At 45.4% G+C, this 18,191-nt stretch overlaps 1 protein-coding gene across 1 annotated transcript in view; it reads left to right on the top strand.

Annotated features, from left to right (window-relative positions):
* The window catches only part of LOC144680472 (exostosin-1-like), a 709,158-nt gene that overhangs the window by 630,742 nt on the left and 60,225 nt on the right, over nt 1-18,191 (top strand). Inside the window, exon 10 of the mRNA XM_078541470.1 lies at nt 13,051-13,211. Within this exon, the coding sequence (XP_078397596.1) occupies nt 13,051-13,211 (161 nt within the window). The remainder of the gene's footprint in view (nt 1-13,050; nt 13,212-18,191) is intronic.

Genomic DNA, 18,191 nt, shown 5'->3' with positions numbered 1-18,191 from the left:
CCATTGTTCAGCTACAGTTTTTCCTGCCAATCTTTCATTCCAGTCTATCTGGCCCAGCTCCGATCTTGCCCCATCGAAGTTGGCTCTTGTCCAGTTAATTATTTTTACTCTGGATTGCCTATTGTCTTTTTCTATCATCATCCTAAAACGTACAATATAATGATCACTGTCTCCTAAATGTTCCCCCACTGACACATGATCTACTTGGCCCACCCCATTTCCAAGAACCAAGACCAACAGTGTATCTTTTCTTGTTGGATTGGACACATACTGCTGTATAAAATTGTCCTGAACACAATCTAGGGACTTTTGCCTCTCTCTGCCTTTACACTGCCACTGTCCCAGTCTACATTCGGATAATTAAAGTCCCCCATTATAACTACTCTATAATGCCTGCATCTCTCTGTAATTTCCCTGCAGGTTTGTTCTTCTACGTCCTTCTCAATATTTGGTGGTCAATAGACTACACCGAGCAATGTAATTGCATACTTTTTGTTCCCTAGTTCTAGCCAAATTGATTCTGTCCTTGAATCCTCTGGGAATCCTCTTTCTCCAGCACTGCAATGCTCTCCATAACCAATACCACCCCTCCTCCTTTCCTTCCTTTCTTATCTCTTCTGAACACCTTGCACCCAGGAATATTTAACACCCAGTTCTGCCCTTCCTTGAGCCAGGTCTCTGTTATCGCCACAATATCACATTTCCACATGGCAACCTGCGCCTGTGACTCCCCAGTCTTATTTACTATACTCTGTGCATTCACATACATGCATAGTAATCCTGATTTAGATTTTGTTACTTTCTCCATTACCCCAACTTCACCTATTAACTTACTATTGTCTAGACTAGTGCTATCTGTCCCTCCCAGTATTTTCTGCACCCTGGTATTCCTCTAATATTTTTTCTTGATTCCCACACCCTTGCTGAGATAGTTTAAACCCTCCCCAACAGCACTAGTAAAACGCCCCACAAGGAACTCATTCCCCGCTCTGTTCAGGAGCAACCCTCTAGGCTTGTACAGGTGCTATCTCCCCAGTGAGCTAGTCCCAGTGTCCCAGGAATCTAAAGCCCTCCCTCCTGCACCATCTTTCCAGCCACGCATTCATCTGCCTTATCCTCCTATTTCTGCATTCACTGGCACGTGGCACTGGGAGTAATCTGGAGATTACTACTTTAGAGGTCCTGCTTGTTCATTTTCTACCTAGCTCCCTAAATTCTGATTGCAGGAGCACATCCCCCTTCCTACCCAAGTCATTGGTACCAATGTGGACCACGACCTCTAGCTGATCACCCTCCCCCAGAAGAATGTCTTGCAGCCGCTCTGTGACATCCTTGATCCTGGCATCAGGGAGGCAACATACCATCCTGGAGTCACGTTTACGGCCACAGAAATGCCTGTCTGTTCCCCTAACTAATGAATCTCCTATTGCTATAGCTCTTCCTTCTTCCTCCCTTCCTGTACAGCCAAGCCACTTATGGTGCCACAAACTTGGCTCTTACTGCACTCTTCTGAGGAACCAGCGCCCCCACCAGCTTCACCCATTCCCCCTCTGTCTCCAGGCCGTTAAGCTGCACTGTGACCATCTCTCGGAACATGCTATCCACGTAGCTCTCAGCCTCGCGGATGCCCGCGTGGGGGTGTCTAGAACTAAGGGATCTCCCATTAAGGACAGAGATGAGAAGAAATTTCTTCCCTTAGGGGGTCATTAGTGTTTGGAATTCCCTCCCCCAGCAAGCAGTGGAGACTGAGCCATTAAATATTTTCGAGGCTGAGTTAAACAGATTTTTGGATTGAGAAGGGATTCAAAGGCTATGTGGGAAAGGCAGGAAAGTGGAGTTAAGGCCACATCAGATCAACCATGATCTTATTGATTGGCAGAACAGGCTCCAGGAGGCAAACCACCAACTCCTGCTCCTATTTCTTATGTCCTTAAGTGCAGATGGTGAACTGCATTGAATTTTGAAAGAGGGGTTCTTCCCTAATTTAAGTAGGCTATTGGCACATAAGAAGCTTATCCAGATGGTTTTGCTGTAGCACACTTTGTATAATCTATTGAAGCACCAAATCTTAAGTTAGTAACAATGGAATGGTACTGTACTGACTGTAAGATTTCTTACAAACTGCAGAGCTATTGGGGATTTGAAGGTTAGAGAGGCATTAACACCACCACTTGATTTTGCTTCACAAGGAGGTAGAAACCCAAAAATTTATATTTTGAATTTAGGCACCTGACCTCCAGATTGCCCATCCAGTGATCCAATAATTTAACCTTTATCTTTCTTTGGAATGGGGCTTTGTCAGGTAGGGAGTTGGTGTCCATGGTTATTTAGTTGTCTTGATGGGGTTGACTATTGTTTTGCTTGAGTCTACCTTATGTTCTTGTGAATTCACTTATGTAGGGTTAATAAGAATCCAATCAAACATATGGTTTGGAGATAGAGAGATGGCTAAGAGTTTAAGGCATTATTTTGGGCATTTCAACAAAATTGGAATGAGTAACTTTCTTAATGTTATTAAGTTCCCTGAATACATTTTCAAGGACACTTCTTCAATATACACAATTTCTTTGTGGAGTATGTGATTTGATTCCAACTCTTTGAGCAGGCGATCATATTTTTCTCAAAATTCCTTTTTATTTGTGATCAGCCAGGGTGAATCTCAGGTGTGTAGGCAACAAAGACCTTTTCAACTTTTAAGTGTCCACAATGCACAAAACCTGAAGCTGGCTTCAATATATGTATTTTGAAAGAAAGGTGTGCCACAGGAGACGTGCCTGCACCTATCTACATTGTTAATAAATACATGCCTTACACCATTACTGCCTTGTAAAGGCCTACTTCTGCTCCTACATCTTATAGGTCTTATAAGCTGGGCCGTTAAGTATATTCAAGGCGGAGATAGACAGATTTTTGATCAGTAAGGGAATTGAGGGTTATGGGGAAAAGGCAGCAAAGTGGAGTTGAGGATTGTCAGATCAGCCATGATCTCATTCAATGGCAGAGCAGACTCGATGGGCCAAATGGCCTACTTCTGCTCTTACGTCTTATGATCTTATGGTCTGTCCTCCACCTAGTCACTTCATACCATCTTTTATTCTGTCTTGTGCATATTTCCCTCATCCCCCATTCTTACAATGCCAGGACTCCTGGTGTGTACATGGTGAGAACACCAAATACTCCCATTTTCTTTCTTCGCACTTTATAAAAGCATAGAGTTATACAGAAGGAGGATATTCGACCCATTGTGTCTTCTCTTTGAAAGGGTTAACCAATAATCCCACTCCCCCTGCTTTTTTCCCACAGTCCGGAAAAATGTTTCCTTTTCAAGTATCTGTCCAGTTTTCTTCTGAAAGTTATTATTGAATCTGCTTCCAATAACCATTCAGGGACTGCATTCCAGATCACAACAGTCTCCTGCATGAAACACATTTTCCTTATCACCATCTGGTTCTTTTGCCAATAATCTTAAATCTGTGTCCCATGGTTACTGATCATCTATCAGTGGAAAGTATTTCTCCTTATTTAAGCAATCAGTACCCTTCATAATTTTGAATACCTCGATTAAATCTCTCCTTAACCTTCTCTCCCCTAAGAAGAACAATCAAACCTTTTCTAGTTCCTCCAAACTGAAGTTTCTCATCACTGGTACCATTCCAATAAATTTCCTTTGCGCCTTTGCCAAGGTGTTGACAGTTTTTTGAATTCTTGCATAACTTACCCAATTTGTGACATGATTACACAAGATTTGGCACTGAGACAAAAAAGATCTTGTCCCAGCAGTGGGTGAATTCATAGAATCATGGAATTGTTGCAGCACAAAGGGAAGTCATTTGGCCCATCATAATCCTGCCAACTTCTGTTCCTTAAAATCATTAGAAAATGGTATAGTAAACTTTGTGTTATCCGGCACTCTATGAACTGGAATGCTCTACTAACTGGAATTTCTGATATTCTCCGAATGCGAATCATCACTTTACCAACTGGAAGCCATTCAGAAGTTATCCAGAACTCAAAGATTTCCTTAGTATGTCTGTATGTCTAGGCAAGCTTCCAGTAGAGGTGCTGGTAGTCCTACTTGTTCGTAGCTGCCATTGTAATTTCTACTTTTGCTATTGAGTGAATTATAAACCCCATCCTTCCATTATGGCACCCAATAAACCAGAGAAAAGCCATGGTGAAAAGTGCAAAGGAGTTGCGTTGCCACTAAAGCTGAATTTTTTTTAAAAATTCATTTACAGCATGTGGGTGTCGCTGGCTAGGCCAGTGTTTATTGCCCATCCCTAATTGCCCTTGAGAAGGTGGTGATGAGCTGCCTTCTTGAACCACTGCAGTCCATGCGATGTCTACATTGCTGTTAGGGAGGGAGTTCCAGGATTTGACCCAGCAACAGTGAAGGAATGGCGATATATTTCCAACTCAGGATGGTGAGTGGCTTGGAGGGGCACTTCCAGGCAGTGGTGTTCCCATCTATCTGCTACCCTAGTCCTTCTAGGTGGTAGCGGTCGTGGGTTTGGAAGGTGCTGTCTAAGGAATCTTGGTGAGTTTCTGCAGTGCATCTTGTAGATGGTACACACAGCTGCTACTCATTGTCTGTGGCAGAGGGAGTGAATGTTTGTGGAAGGGGAGCCAATCAAGTGGGCTGCTTTGTCCTGGATGGTGTCAAGCTTCTTGAGTGCTGTTGGAGCTGCACTCATCCAGGCAAGTGGGGAGTATTCCATCACACCCCTGACTTGTGCCTTGTTGATGGTGGACAGGCTTTGGGGAGTCAGGAGGTGAGTTACTCACCACAGGATTCTTAGCCGCTGACCTGGTCTTGTAGCCACAGTATTTATATGGCTAGTCCAGTTCAGTTTCTGGTCAATGGTAACCCCTAGGATGTTGATAGTGAGGATTCAGTGACGGTAATGCCATTGAATGTCAAGGGGCAACGGTTGGATTATCTCTTGTTGAGGATGCTCATTGCCTGGCACTTGTGTGGCACAAATGTTACCTGCCACTTGTTAGCCCAAGCCTGGATGTTGTCCAGGTCTTGCTGCATTTAGACATGGACTGCTTCAGTATCTGAGGAGTAACGAATGGTGCTGAACATTGTGCAATCATTAGCGAACATCCCCACTTTTGAACTTATGATGGACGGAAGGTCATTGATGAAGCAGCTGAAGATGGTTGGACCTAGGGCACTACCCTGAGGAACTCCTGCAGTGATGCCTGGAGCTGAGATGACTGACCTCCAACAACCACAGCAATCTTCCTTTGTGCTAGGTATGACTCCAACCAGTGGAGAGTTTTCCCCCGATTCCCATTGACTCCAGTTTTGCTAGGGCTCCTTGATGCCACACTCTGTCAAATGCTGCCTTAATACCAAGGGCAGTCACTCTTACCTCACCTTGGGTCTTTTTTCCATGTTTGAACCAAGGCTGTAATGATGTCAGGAGCTGAGTAACCCTACCGGAATCCAAACTGGGCATCAATGAGCAGGTTATTGCTAAGCAAGTGCTGCTTGATAACACTACTGATGACCCCTTCCATTACTTTACTGATGATGGAGAGTAGACTAATGGGGTGGTAATTGGCTGGGTTGGATTTGTCATGCTTTTCGTGTGCAGGACATACCTGGGCAATTTTACACATAGCCGGGTAGATGCCAGTGGTGTAGCTGTACTGGAACAGCTTGGCTAGGGGCACGGCAAGTTCTGGAGCGCAAGCCTTTAATATTATTGCTGGAACATTGTCAGGGCCCATAGCCTTTGCAGTGTCCAGTGCCTTCAGCTGTTTATTGGGGCAGAATTTTCCTCTTGTTGGCGCGTGCCTAACCCGAATGAGTGTAAAAAGACGCACAATGATGTTGGGCGAGCGTCCCAAAGTCATCGCGCACTCGGTGGGTGTGTGAGGGAGTCGGAGCCGAGCCCGCCATTAATGAAGAGGCCAGTTAAGGCCCTTGACAACCCAACTGACGGTGATTTAACGTTGCCCGTGCGATTGTTCGCATGTCGCACGCGCAAAACGGGCAGGCGGGCAGCCCACAATTTGCAAAACCTCATCCATGGGTGGGATTAAAAGGGTCGGCAGCATTGTCAGTGTGAGTAGTGAGGAGTTTTGGAGATACTTTGCTGCTGGTTACTTATTGGTATTTGGCAGCTTCATCTCTGATCGGGGCTTCATTATTAGCATTTCCAGGCTTCATTTCAGGACTCATTGGCGTCTTCCAGGCCCCCGGACTATTCAGACAATGTGGACCCTTCCAGGTATCAGACAGCCTTCCCTTACCCTGCTACTGGGGATTGTGGTCTCTGATTCTAGGCCAGGTGTCCCAATGCAGCTTCCACGGGAGGGACCTGTGGGAGGAGGGGCGCAGGCACAAGGGGCGCAGGGCCAGCAGGAAATCCAAGGTGGAAAGGGCTGCAGAAGACACCACTAACCTGCTGCCACTATCCTGCTGCCAGGGTTTACCAGCAGTGATGCAGCTACCTCAGTATGTCCGAGGTGCAATGTCGAAGGCTGGTCTGCTTCTCTAGGGAGACAGTGACCTGTATTTGCCAGATGATTGGGCCTGAGATCAGCTCCCACTGAGTGGGTGGACACTCCATGCCAGTGGCTCTGAAGGTCACAGTGGCCCTCAACTTCTATGCCTCCGGCTCTTTCCAGGGCTCAGTGGGGGATCTGTGTGAGTCTCCCAATCAGCTGTCCACAGTTAGGTCAAGCTGGTGACTGAAGCTCTGTTCAGGCGGGTATTGACTTTCTATCATTTTTGTACGGATGAGGCCAGCCAGACACAGCGAGCCAGAGACTTTGCAGCCATTGCTGGCTTCCCCCACGTCCAGGGTGCTATAGACTGTACACATGTGGCCATCAAGGTGCCTGCGGGTGAGCCCGGTGCCTTCGTCAACAGGAAGGGCTTCCACTCCATGAACGTGCAGATAATGTGTGACCACAGGATGCTGATTCTACAAGTCTGTGCAAGATACCCAGGCAACTCCCACGACGCCTACATCCTCAGACACTCCCAGGTACCAAGGCTCTTCAGTGCTCCAGCCCAGCTAGATGGATGGCTGCTGGGTGACAAGGGCTATCCCCTCAGAAGGTGGCTCATGATGCCTCTCCACCACCCAAGAAGAGAGGCAGAGTAGCACCACAATAGGAGCCATGCCTTCACAAGGGCTGTGGCAGAGAGAACCATCGGTTTTCTCAAGATGTGCTTCTGATGCCTGGGCCATTCAGGGGACACATTGCAATACCCCCCAGAGCGGGTATCACTGATAGTCGTTGCATGCTGCGCTCTCCACAATCTGGCACTGGCAAGGGGGGACCCACTGGAGGAAGAGGATCTTGACACAGCTGCATAGGCAACAGATGATGAATCCAGTAGTGAGTCAGAAGAGGAGCACAGTGAGGAGCACGGTGAGGAGAACGCTGAGGAGCGCGGTGAGGAGCACGGTGAGGAGCGCGGTGAAGAGCACGGTGAGGAGCACGGTGAGGAGCGCAGTGAGGAGCACAGTGAGGAGCACAGTGAGGAGCGCGGTGAGGAGCGCGGTGAGGAGCGCGGTGAGGAGTGCGGTGAGGAGAACACTGAGGAGAACGCTGAGGGCTTCAAACCAGACCTCTGAAAACTCCAGGAAGACAGGGACACCAGGGACATCTTGAACCAACGCTCCTTCAGCTAAGGCTACCAAATAAGAGTTACCACCTCATGCCAGGGCTGCCGCCACCATCCTGGGTCACAGAAATGATCCTTTCTTTTGCCCCCAAGATACAGTCAGTGCCTGTGCAATAATGTTTTGAGCTAACCGCATTCAGCATTACATACTGATCTACCCTGCACCTACAGAACAAATGAAGCAAACTCAGGCCAATAACACAACAGCAAATGTTGGACCTCACAGATTATTGAACAGAACAATATCTGGTGTTGATGGTCACACCATTAAAAAATGTAAAACAAAATGGGAGAACAAAAGATCACCTGTGACCAGTCCCTCTTGTGCTTAAGGTGCTATAAACTTACATTTATGGGTGCTACATCTAGGTGCTCCCCCCTCGCTGGCACCGGCATTGGAGACAGCTGCTGACTCTGGTGTCTTGTTGGCCTTGATGACCTTGGCAGTCGTCTTCTGGCCAGTGGAGCCTGTGCTGGCCCCGCCTGGGAGGGAGCAGCCAGTGCCACAGCTGGCATCTCCCCAGTCATCGCAGCCTCATCAGATGCCACGGTCACTGGCAGAGGGACGGAGGAGCTGCTGCCATCACCCAGAGACCCCTAAGAGGAGCCTGCAGAGACGACAGGCAGCTCGTGCGCCAACGTGAGGTCACTCTGGACCTCCCTGCTAACCATTGATGGATGGGCACCGAGCTGGGATACTGGGTGCCTCATCCATCTCCCACACTGATGCTGACCGCCTGAGGTCATTGTTTGTGTGAGGGCTTGCAGGTCTGAGCGCATCTCCAGGAACCCCTGATTCGGTTCCTGGAGCAGCCTCTCCATGAGAGTCGCCACTCTCTCCATGGAAGAGGAATTGTGCTCGGCCATGATGGTCAACACAGTGCTCATGCTCCACAGGGACTCCTCCACAACGGAGAACATGGCACGCATACCCTCATGGATCTCCGCCAGATCCTCCCGCACACTCATATGGACATCCAGCATCTGCTGCCTAATGGACGACTCAATAGGCCCATCATCAGCCTTCAACCGAGCATCATCCTGGTCTCCAGCAGCCCTCTGACTGCCAGCACCCTGGGCACTCTCTGCCTCCACCTGCACCTCAAGCACTTGTGAAGTGCCCTCGCCAATGTGCACCGAGCTACTAGCCGCTGAACTAATGCCCACTGAGGTGCTGGTATCTGCACTGGTGCCTGGTTCAGAGAGTGGGTGTGACACAGGTGCTTCTGGAGCATGGTGGTCCGCCAGTGTCAGGAGGAGCTCCTGGAGGTTCTGCACTTGGCTGCTTGGTGGCAGATCTAAGGGAGAAGAAGAACATGTCATTAGTTTAAGTCATCACACTGTCACTGTGCATGCCAGGTACCCTGGTGAGACAATGGAGATCTGCATCATGGTGCCATCGTCTTTCAATGATCAATGGGGACTCCAGTCTGGAGGCTCCCATCAATGATGAGACTACACAAGATTGTTTGCAGCATTTGAAACTCTCACCTCAGTGCACTGCACTCTTACCTTCGTCTGACACCCCAGCCTCTCTGCGGCCAGCTGTCCGAGGTGCATGGTGCCTCCCAAGCTCCAAGGCCTCCTGCTCATACCTTGGAGAGGATGAGGAGGTGTGGGGGTCCCCTGCCAGTCTGCAACCTCTCAATATTGTTATGGGATGTCTTCTCCTGAAAGGATAGAGGAGCATTGATTAGTCTGCTCTCTACCTGCAGCACCATTGCAGCCTGGCCAACCCCACCTGAGGAGCACCTCGCAGGGCACATCTGAGTCGTGGCCCTCGAGGCGCAAGACACTGAGTCAAAGCAGTCAGGGCTCACTCCCTTGGCCAGCTCCGGTGTGATTGACAGTTGGCACTCACACTTTAACACCCCCGAGCTCCATGGGAGGATAGCTAGCCCAAAACAATTCAACACACTGACCCATGCCAACACGATGCTCACCCATCCCGAGCACAGCAGGTCATTGAAGCGCTTCCGGCATTGCACCCAGCTGCGCCACACCACGTCGTGGCTGTTCACCTGGGCTGCCACCTCCTCCCATGCCTTCTTTGTGAGGTGCGGTAGCCTCCTCCTCCCATCTCTGGGGACAAGGGGTCCCTTCTGGCAGCCACCTCCTCCAGGAGGGCGGAGAGGCACTTGTCGGAAAAACAGGGGGCCGAGTGCCCAGCCAACCTCACCTCCCGCCTGGTGTTTACATCTTCATTTGCAGCCAGGGTACACTATATTTCGGAAAGACTGACAGACAATGGCAAAGGACGGTGGGGGGGTAGCCCTTATAGTAAAGGATGACCTAAGGATGTAGTGAGAAAAGATTGGGCCTGTGAAGATCATGAAGTAGAATCAGTATGGTTAGAAATTAGGAATAGCAAGAGTCAGAAAACACTGGTGGGAGCCCCTAACAGTAGCTATACCATTGGGCAAAGCATTAAACAAGAAATAATTGGCGCCTGTATCAAAGGAAATGTAATAATTGTGGGGGACTTTTATCTTCATGTAGACTGGGACAATCAAATTCACAGGAATGGTCTAGAGGATGAGTTTGTAAAATGTTTTTATGACAGTTTCTTGGAGCAGAATATAGTGGAACTGACTAGGGATAAAGCTATCTTAGATCCAGTATTGTGTAATGAAGTGGGGTTAATTATTAATTTCACAGTAAAAAATCAACTGGGAAATAATGGTCATAATACCATTCAATACCACGTTAAATTTGAAAGTGACATATTCCAATTACAAACAAAAATCTTAAATTTAAACAAAGCTAATTACGTAGGTATGAGGGGAGAACTAACTAAGGTTAATTGGGTAAATGGACTAAAAGGTATGGAGGTAAATGAACAATGGGAAAAATGTAAAGAAACAATTCAAAATGTTCAACAAAAATACATTCCATGGAAGAACAAATACTCAGCGAGAAGGACCCATCCGACTGACTCAGGAAATTAAGGATAGCATTAGATTAAAATGTTGCAAAACAACAGTAGTGTGTCTGAGGATTAGGAGTGTTTTAGAAACCAGCAAAGGGGCACCAAAAAGTTGATAAAAAGGGAAAAAATAGAATATGAGAGTAAACTAGCCAAAAATATTTTTAAAACCCTAAGAGCTTTTAAACGTATATAAAAAGAAGTAGCTAAAGTAAATGTTGATCCCTTCAAAGCAGAAACAGGAGAAATTATCATGGGGAACGAGAAAATGGCAGGGGCATTGAACAAATATATTGTGTCTGTCTTCACAGTAGAAGAAACAAGTTCCATACCAGGAATAGACAATAGCCGAGAGAGTGAAAAGAGTGAGGAAATTTGGGAAATTAATATCAGCAGAGATAAAGCATTGGAGAAACTTGAGAGACTAAAATGCAACAAATCCACGGACCTGATGGCTTACACCCTAGGGTCTAAAAGAGATAGCTGCAGAGATAGTGTATGTGCTAGTTATGATTTTCCAAAATTCCTTAGATTCAGAAATGGTCCCACTACATTGGAAGTTGGTAAATGTAACACCACTTCTCAAGAAAGGAGGGAGAGAGAAAAGAGTGAACTACAGGCCAATTAGCCTAACTCAGTTGTTGGGGAAATGCTAGAATCTATTATTAAGGAAATCTGAACAGTACACTTAGAAAAGCATAGTACGTTTAGAACAAGACAACATGGCTTTGCTAAAGGATATCTTGTTTGACAAATTTATTAGAGTTTTTTGTGGGTGTAACTAGTAGGGTAGACAAAGGGGAACCAGTAGATATACCTGGATTTCTCTTGTAGGCAATGACCATCTCCAACAAGAGAAAATCTAACAATTGCCCTTGACATTCAATGGCATTACCATCGCTGAATCCCCTACTATCAACATCCTAGGAGTTACATCCTGTTAACTGAACCAGACTAGCCATACAAACACTGTGACTACAAGAACAGATCAGAGGCTAGGAATCCTCCGGCGAGTAACTCACCACCTAACTCCCCACCTACAAGGCACAAGTCAGGTGTGAGATGAAATACCCTCCACTTGCCTGGATGAGTGCAGCTCCCACAACACTCAAGGATCTTGACATCATCCAGGACAAAGCAGCCCGCTCAATCGGCACGCCTTCCACAAACATTCATTCCCTCCACCACCAACGAACTGTGGCAGCAGTGTGTACCATCTACAAGATGCATTGCAGAAACCTGCCAAGCCTCCTTAGGCAGTACCTTTCAAACCCATGACTGCTACCATCTAGAAGGACAAGGGCAGCAGACACATGGGAACATCACCACCTATAAATTCTCCTCCAAGCCACTCACCATCCTGACTTGGAAATATATCACCGTTCCTTCACTGTCGCTGGGTCAAAATCCTGGAACTCTCTCCCTAACAGCACTGTGGGTGTACCTATACCGCACGGACTGCAGCGGTTCAAGAAGGCAGCTCACCACCACCTTCTCAAGGGCAATTAGGGATGGGTAATAAATGCTGGCCTAGCCAGCGAAGCCCACATTGCATAAATGAAAACATAATAAGGTTCATAGGCAAATAAGCACTCGTGGAATTGGGAGTAATATATTAGCATGGATAGAGGATGGGTTAATGGATGAAAAAGAGAGAGTGGACATAAATGGGCATTTTCAAGTTGGCAAGTAGTGAATAATGGACTACTGCAAGGGGCCTCAGTTATTTACACTCTATATTAATGCTTTAGAATAGATGAAAAGACAGAGATTAATGTAGCTAAGTTTGCTGATGATACCAAACTAAATGAAAAGGCAAGCGACTGGGAGGACACAGAGAGGCTGCAGAGAGATGTGGACAGGTTAGGTGAATGGGAAGCAAGATGGCAGGTGGAACATAATGTAGGGAAATGTAAAGTTATTCACTTTGGTCATAAGAATAAAAAAGCTGAATATTTTTTAAATGGTGAGAAACTTGTAAGTGTTGTTGTTCAAAGGGACTTGAGTGTACTTGTGTGAGGGATAAAGAAAGTTAGCATGCAGATTAGGGAGGAAAATGGCATGTTGGTCTTTATTGCAAGGGGATTGAAGTACAAAAATAAAGAAATCTTGCTACAGTTGTACAGGGTTTTGGTGAGACCGCATCTGGAGTATTGTGTGCAGTTTTGGTCTCCATATTAAAGAAAGGATAAACTGGCATTGAAGGCGGTACATTGAAAAGCATGTAATGTGACTATTTCCTCTCCCCTATTTTGTGGAGAAAGTTTCATTCATTTTATTGCTTCTTTCTTTTTCCTTCTTAGAACCCCAAAACTTATGCTGCAAAGATTTTAATCCATGGTTGTCTTACTGGAATGTGAACACTGCCATTGCTAGTCACCAAAGCAGAGGAAAGGATCTGTTCCCAGATGCCTGTATTTGAGTTTTTGACTATAGAACCAGACTGTTGACCTTATCGTCTTATTCTTAGGTTGATTTTGCCTTCATTGTATGGCACAGTTTCCCAGACCGTATCGTTGGTTACCCAGCCAGGAGTCATTACTGGGACAACAGTAAGGGGCGATGGGGGTACACGTCGAAATGGACCAATGAATACTCCATGATTCTGACAGGAGCAGCATTTTATCACAGGCAAGTTCAAAATCACTTTGCTACACCTTATGCTGCTATTTTTTTATATTAAGTAGTTTATGTTGTTTGATTTTTATGGAAAAACCACCAAAATATACACACTCCTTAGTAGGGAATTATTAAAGTTCTTTCAGATCTTTTTAAGGAACCCTGGATTAAGTCAATATTTAATTTCTCCATTCTTTCATAATCTAGAGCATTTTGGATTTTGCACAGTATTATTCTTGGAGATGAGAATAATTTGCAGTGTTCTGCCTCTGCTAAACAAAAGAGCAAGTTAAATAAGTTCCCATGAACACATTAGACTTTCCTATGCTATTATCACAAACCATAATTTCCAGGTTTTACATCTTTATCATTTACAGGGGCATTCTCAGATTTATCTAGAATATCTAGTATATTGCTGTTTTATACCAACATTCTGAACTATTTTATATATATATATAAAATATATGCAATTAAAATTTATACTTACATTTTAGTAAATTAATGGAGTGTAGTTTAAAGGGGTATCAAAGTTGTTTTAACAGTTAAGAAGATGATGCATGTAATTGTAATTAAAATGATCAGTGACCGGAGGAGATTTATAACATCAGCCTGTGTAGAGACTAATATTATTTCCCTTTACTTCAAATTGCATTCAAGAATTTTGATGCTTCTGTACGTTTACGAAACATGCTTAGCTGTGTAATAATAAATTGAATGACAGTATTTATCTTGACATCACCAGAACTTTGACTGGATTAAAATGGTCAACTGTCAGTGTAATTGATTCATGTGTTTCGCATTTTGCCTTTTGCTGCTGTTACATTAGTGGTAAGGTAACTTGAGAAGTATGCAAGTAGATGCTCTCTTTGGTTCATCGGTATCCGTCACTCCTCTGATAGGGCTAAGCATCTCACTTTTATGGGAGTTGACTTACACTGTCCTATATCAACTTTTGCGACCTAAACCGAATATGTGTGTCCTTCACATACATATTGCTTCAATTGCTCTGAGAGTTGGCCAAGAAGAATATGTTATGCTAAATTATTTTCAGTGAGGTGAACATACAAAACAACTGATGACCTGACTCAATTCAAGATATATGACTTGCATTAATATTAAAATAATAAAGAAACAATGAAACCAACACACCACTGTACATCTCCAGGTTGTCTTACACAACTTCAAGCAAGGTAGATTTTAACAATTCTCTAGCACTGTGAACCTCTTCACCTCAGCAAATCCATCATTTCCTTTAACAAACCTGATTACCTTCACTGCTTTCCTGATAAAGATATAAAACCTGGAAATTATGGTTTGTGATAATAGCATAGGAAAGTCTAATGTGTCCATGGGAACTTATTTAACTTGCTCTTTTGTTTAGCAGAGGCAGAACACTGCAAATTATTCTCATCTCCAAGAATAATACTGTGCAAAATCCAAATGCCCTAGATTATGAAAGAATAGAGAAATGAAATATTGACTTAATCCAGGGTTCCTTAAAAAAAACTGAAAGAACTTTAAAAATTCTCTACTAAGGAGCGTGTACGTTATGGTGGTGTTTGCCAGATGTCGCTTATCTCCTTTACTGTACTGTTATGTTTCGAGACTGTGCCTTTAATTTAAGGTAAAGTAAAGGGTGTCATATGACCTGTCCCGAAGTCTGCCTGACAACAAGCCTGGGTGGTATGATTGTTAGAAATTAAAAGGGGCTCAGATTATATGACTGGAAAGAAGGTGCAAGGTGTTTATGCTTAGGGACAATGGCAGCAGCCTCTGTGTCAACAGTGAATAGACTGTGAGTCTCCAGTGCCCCAGAAGAGTGTTGAGAATGTTGGGTTGTAAACAGTTATGCTTTAAGGTAAAAGAGAGTTGGGCTCTCAAGGATAGGTAATCGGCATTTCTACCTGGATGTGAGGCCCATGTGACACACGTTGTCATGGAAATGGGCTTTAAGAGAGATTCTAAGTTTACAAAAATGGTGGGCAGAATATTTAGCTCGGCATGCAGGCGCTTGCCCAACCCGCACGGGCGTAAAATAGCGCATGATGACGTCAGGCGAGCGTCCCGATGTCATCCTGCTCTCCTGTGATATTTTGGCAGCAGGCATGCGCAAAAGTCAGAAGCGCGCCCGCTGACAACTAAGAGGGCAATTAAGCCCTTTAAAGTTCCAATTGCCCCCGCTTTTTCCTGCTGCATCCAACCTTATGGTTGGCAGACGGACAAATCTGCCAGGCGGACTTTGCATATTTGATGAAACCTCATCCAAGGGCGGGATGAGGTTTCCGTTATTAAATTTAAAAAAATAAAAATGTATGGATGAGTTTTCATCATTTATTTTTCAGGAACCTTGGATAATGAAGGATATTGTGAGATTAGTCAAAAAGAAAAGGGAAGCATTCGTAAGGGCTAGAAGGCTGGGAACAGATGAAGCCCATGGAGAATATAAAGAAAGTAGGAAGAAACTTAAGCAAGGAGTCAGGAGGGCTAAAAGGGGTAATGAAAAGTCACTGGCCACCAGGATTAAGGAAAATCCCAAGGTCTTTTATGCATCTGTAAAAAAACAAGAGGGTAGCCAGGGAAAGGGTAGGCCCACTCAGGGACAGTGGTGGGAATCTGTATGTGGAGCCAGAAGAAATGGGAGAGATACTAAATGAATACTTCTCATCAGTATTCACCAAAGAGAAGGACTTAGCGGTCGTTTTGTCTAGGGAAGAGTGTGTAGTTAGCCTGGGTCATGTTGAGATCAAAAAAGAGGAGGTGTTAGGCATCTTGAAGAATATTAAGGTGGATAAGTCCCCAGGGCCAGATGGGATCTACCCCAGAGTACTGAGGGAGGCAAGGGAGGAGATTGCTGGGGCCTTGACAGAAATCTTTGTATCCTCACTGGCTACAGGTGAGATCCCAGAGTACTGGAGAATGGCCAATGTTGTTCCATTGTTTAAGAAGGGTAGCAGGGATAATCCAGGAAATTACAGGCCGGTGAGCCTTACATCAGTGATAGGGAAATTATTGGAGAAGATTCTTCGTGACAGGATTTACTACCATTTGGAAGAAAATGGGCGTATTAGTGAGAGGCAGCATGGTTTTGTGAAGGGGAGGTCGTGTCCCACTAACTTGATCAAGTTTTTTGAGGAATTGACAAAGATGCTCGACGATGGAAGGGCAGTGGATGTTATATACATGGATTTCAGTAAGGCCTTTGACAAGGTCCCTCATGGCAGACTGGTACAGAAGGTGAAGTCGCACGGGATCAGAGGTGAGCTGGCAAGATGGATACAAAATTGGCTTGGTCATAGAAGATAGAGGGTAGCAGTAGAAGGGTGCTTTTCTGAATGGAGAACTGTGACTAGTGGAGTTCCGCAGGGATCAGTGCTGGGACCTTTGCTGTTTGTAGTATACATAAATGATTTGGAGGAAAATGTAACTGGGCTAATTAGTAAGTTTGCAGACGACACTAAGGTTGGAGGAGTTGCAGATAGTGAAGAGGATTATCAAAGGATACAACGGGGTATAGATCGGTTAGAGACTTGGGCGGAGAAATGGCAGATGGAGTCTAATCCGGACAAATGCGAGGTAATGCATTTTGGAAGGTCTAATACGGGCAGGAATTATACAGTAAATGGCAGAACCCTTAAGTGCATTGACGGGCAGAGGGATCTGGGTGTACAGGTCCACAGGTCACTGAAAGTGGCAACGCAGGTGGATAAGGTAGTCAGGAAGGCATATGGCATGCTTTCCTTCATTGGCAGGGGTAATGAGTATAAAAGCTGGGAAGTCATGCTGCAGCTGTATAGAACCTTGGTTAGGCCACACTTGGAATATTGCATGCAATTCTGGTCACCACATTACCAGAAGGATATGGAGGTGTTGGAGAGGGTGCAGAGGAGGTTTACCAGGATGCTGCCTGGTCTGGAGGTTATTAACTATGAGGAGAGGTTGGAGAAACTCGGATTGTTCTCACTAGAGCGACGGAGATTGAGGGGCGACTTGATGAAAGTTTACAAAATTATGAGTGGCATGGACAGAGTAGATAGTCAGAAGCTTTTTCCCAGGGTGGAAGAGTCAATTACTAGGGAACATAGATTTAAGGTGAGAGGAGAAAACTATAGAGGAGATATGCAGAGCAAGTTTTTTACGCAAAGGGTAGTGAGGGTCTGGAATTCGCTGCCAGAGGAGGTGGTGGAAGCAGGTACGATAGTGGTGTTTAAGAGGCAGCTTGACAAATACATGAATAGGATGGGAATAGAGGGATACGGACCCCGGAAGTGCAAAATGTTTTAGTTGACGGGCAATATGATCGGCGCAGGCTTGGAGGGCCGAAGGGCCTGTTCCTGTGCTGTACTTTTCTCTGCTCTTTGTTCAGGTGACTGATCCTGACAGATGGACATTTTTCTACGGACTTTAAAATCTTCATTTATTGCTTTTAAATTCTTTAGCTCCCTGAGGCAGCTCTCTGCCTTCAGGGAGTTTTCATCCTGCGCTTCCCCGCGCCAGCGCTTATGTCAGCACCCACCTCCACCCCGGCAGCGCTGAGCATTTCAGCATGCGTTTCACACTTGCCGGCCGTCAATTGGCCGGCCAGCGTGAAATCACAGTCGGGGGCCAATCGCAGGTGGCAGTCCGTTCCCTGGCCACTCCTGGGCCCATCGATCGTGCCCGCACGCCGACCTAAATACCCTGCCCAGTGTTTAGTCGATGGTGCTTTTAGTCTGTTTGTTACAGTAAACATCTTAAAATGTGAAATCTTGTCATGTCACCCATTCAGCAATTAACTGGAAGTTTGAATTCCCTTTTAAAAGTTATCGGTCTCTATGGGGTTGTAACAGTACGGTGAAAAAATGGTATTACATTCTAATAGAGTGGATTGTCAGGTTTCTCTTTGCCAAGATGGGATAATGATTTGCTTTATTTACAGTAAGTAAGAAAACACTATCAAAGCTAGTACATTAGAATCTTAACGACCTACCATCCCAGAACACCAATTGATTTTGG

The sequence above is a fragment of the Cetorhinus maximus genome, chromosome 5 (genome assembly GCF_964194155.1).
Source record: "Cetorhinus maximus chromosome 5, sCetMax3.hap1.1, whole genome shotgun sequence".
Lineage (NCBI taxonomy): Eukaryota > Metazoa > Chordata > Chondrichthyes > Lamniformes > Cetorhinidae > Cetorhinus > Cetorhinus maximus.
Note: the sequence above shows the minus strand (reverse complement) of the source record. Positions and strands in the feature narration are given on the sequence as shown.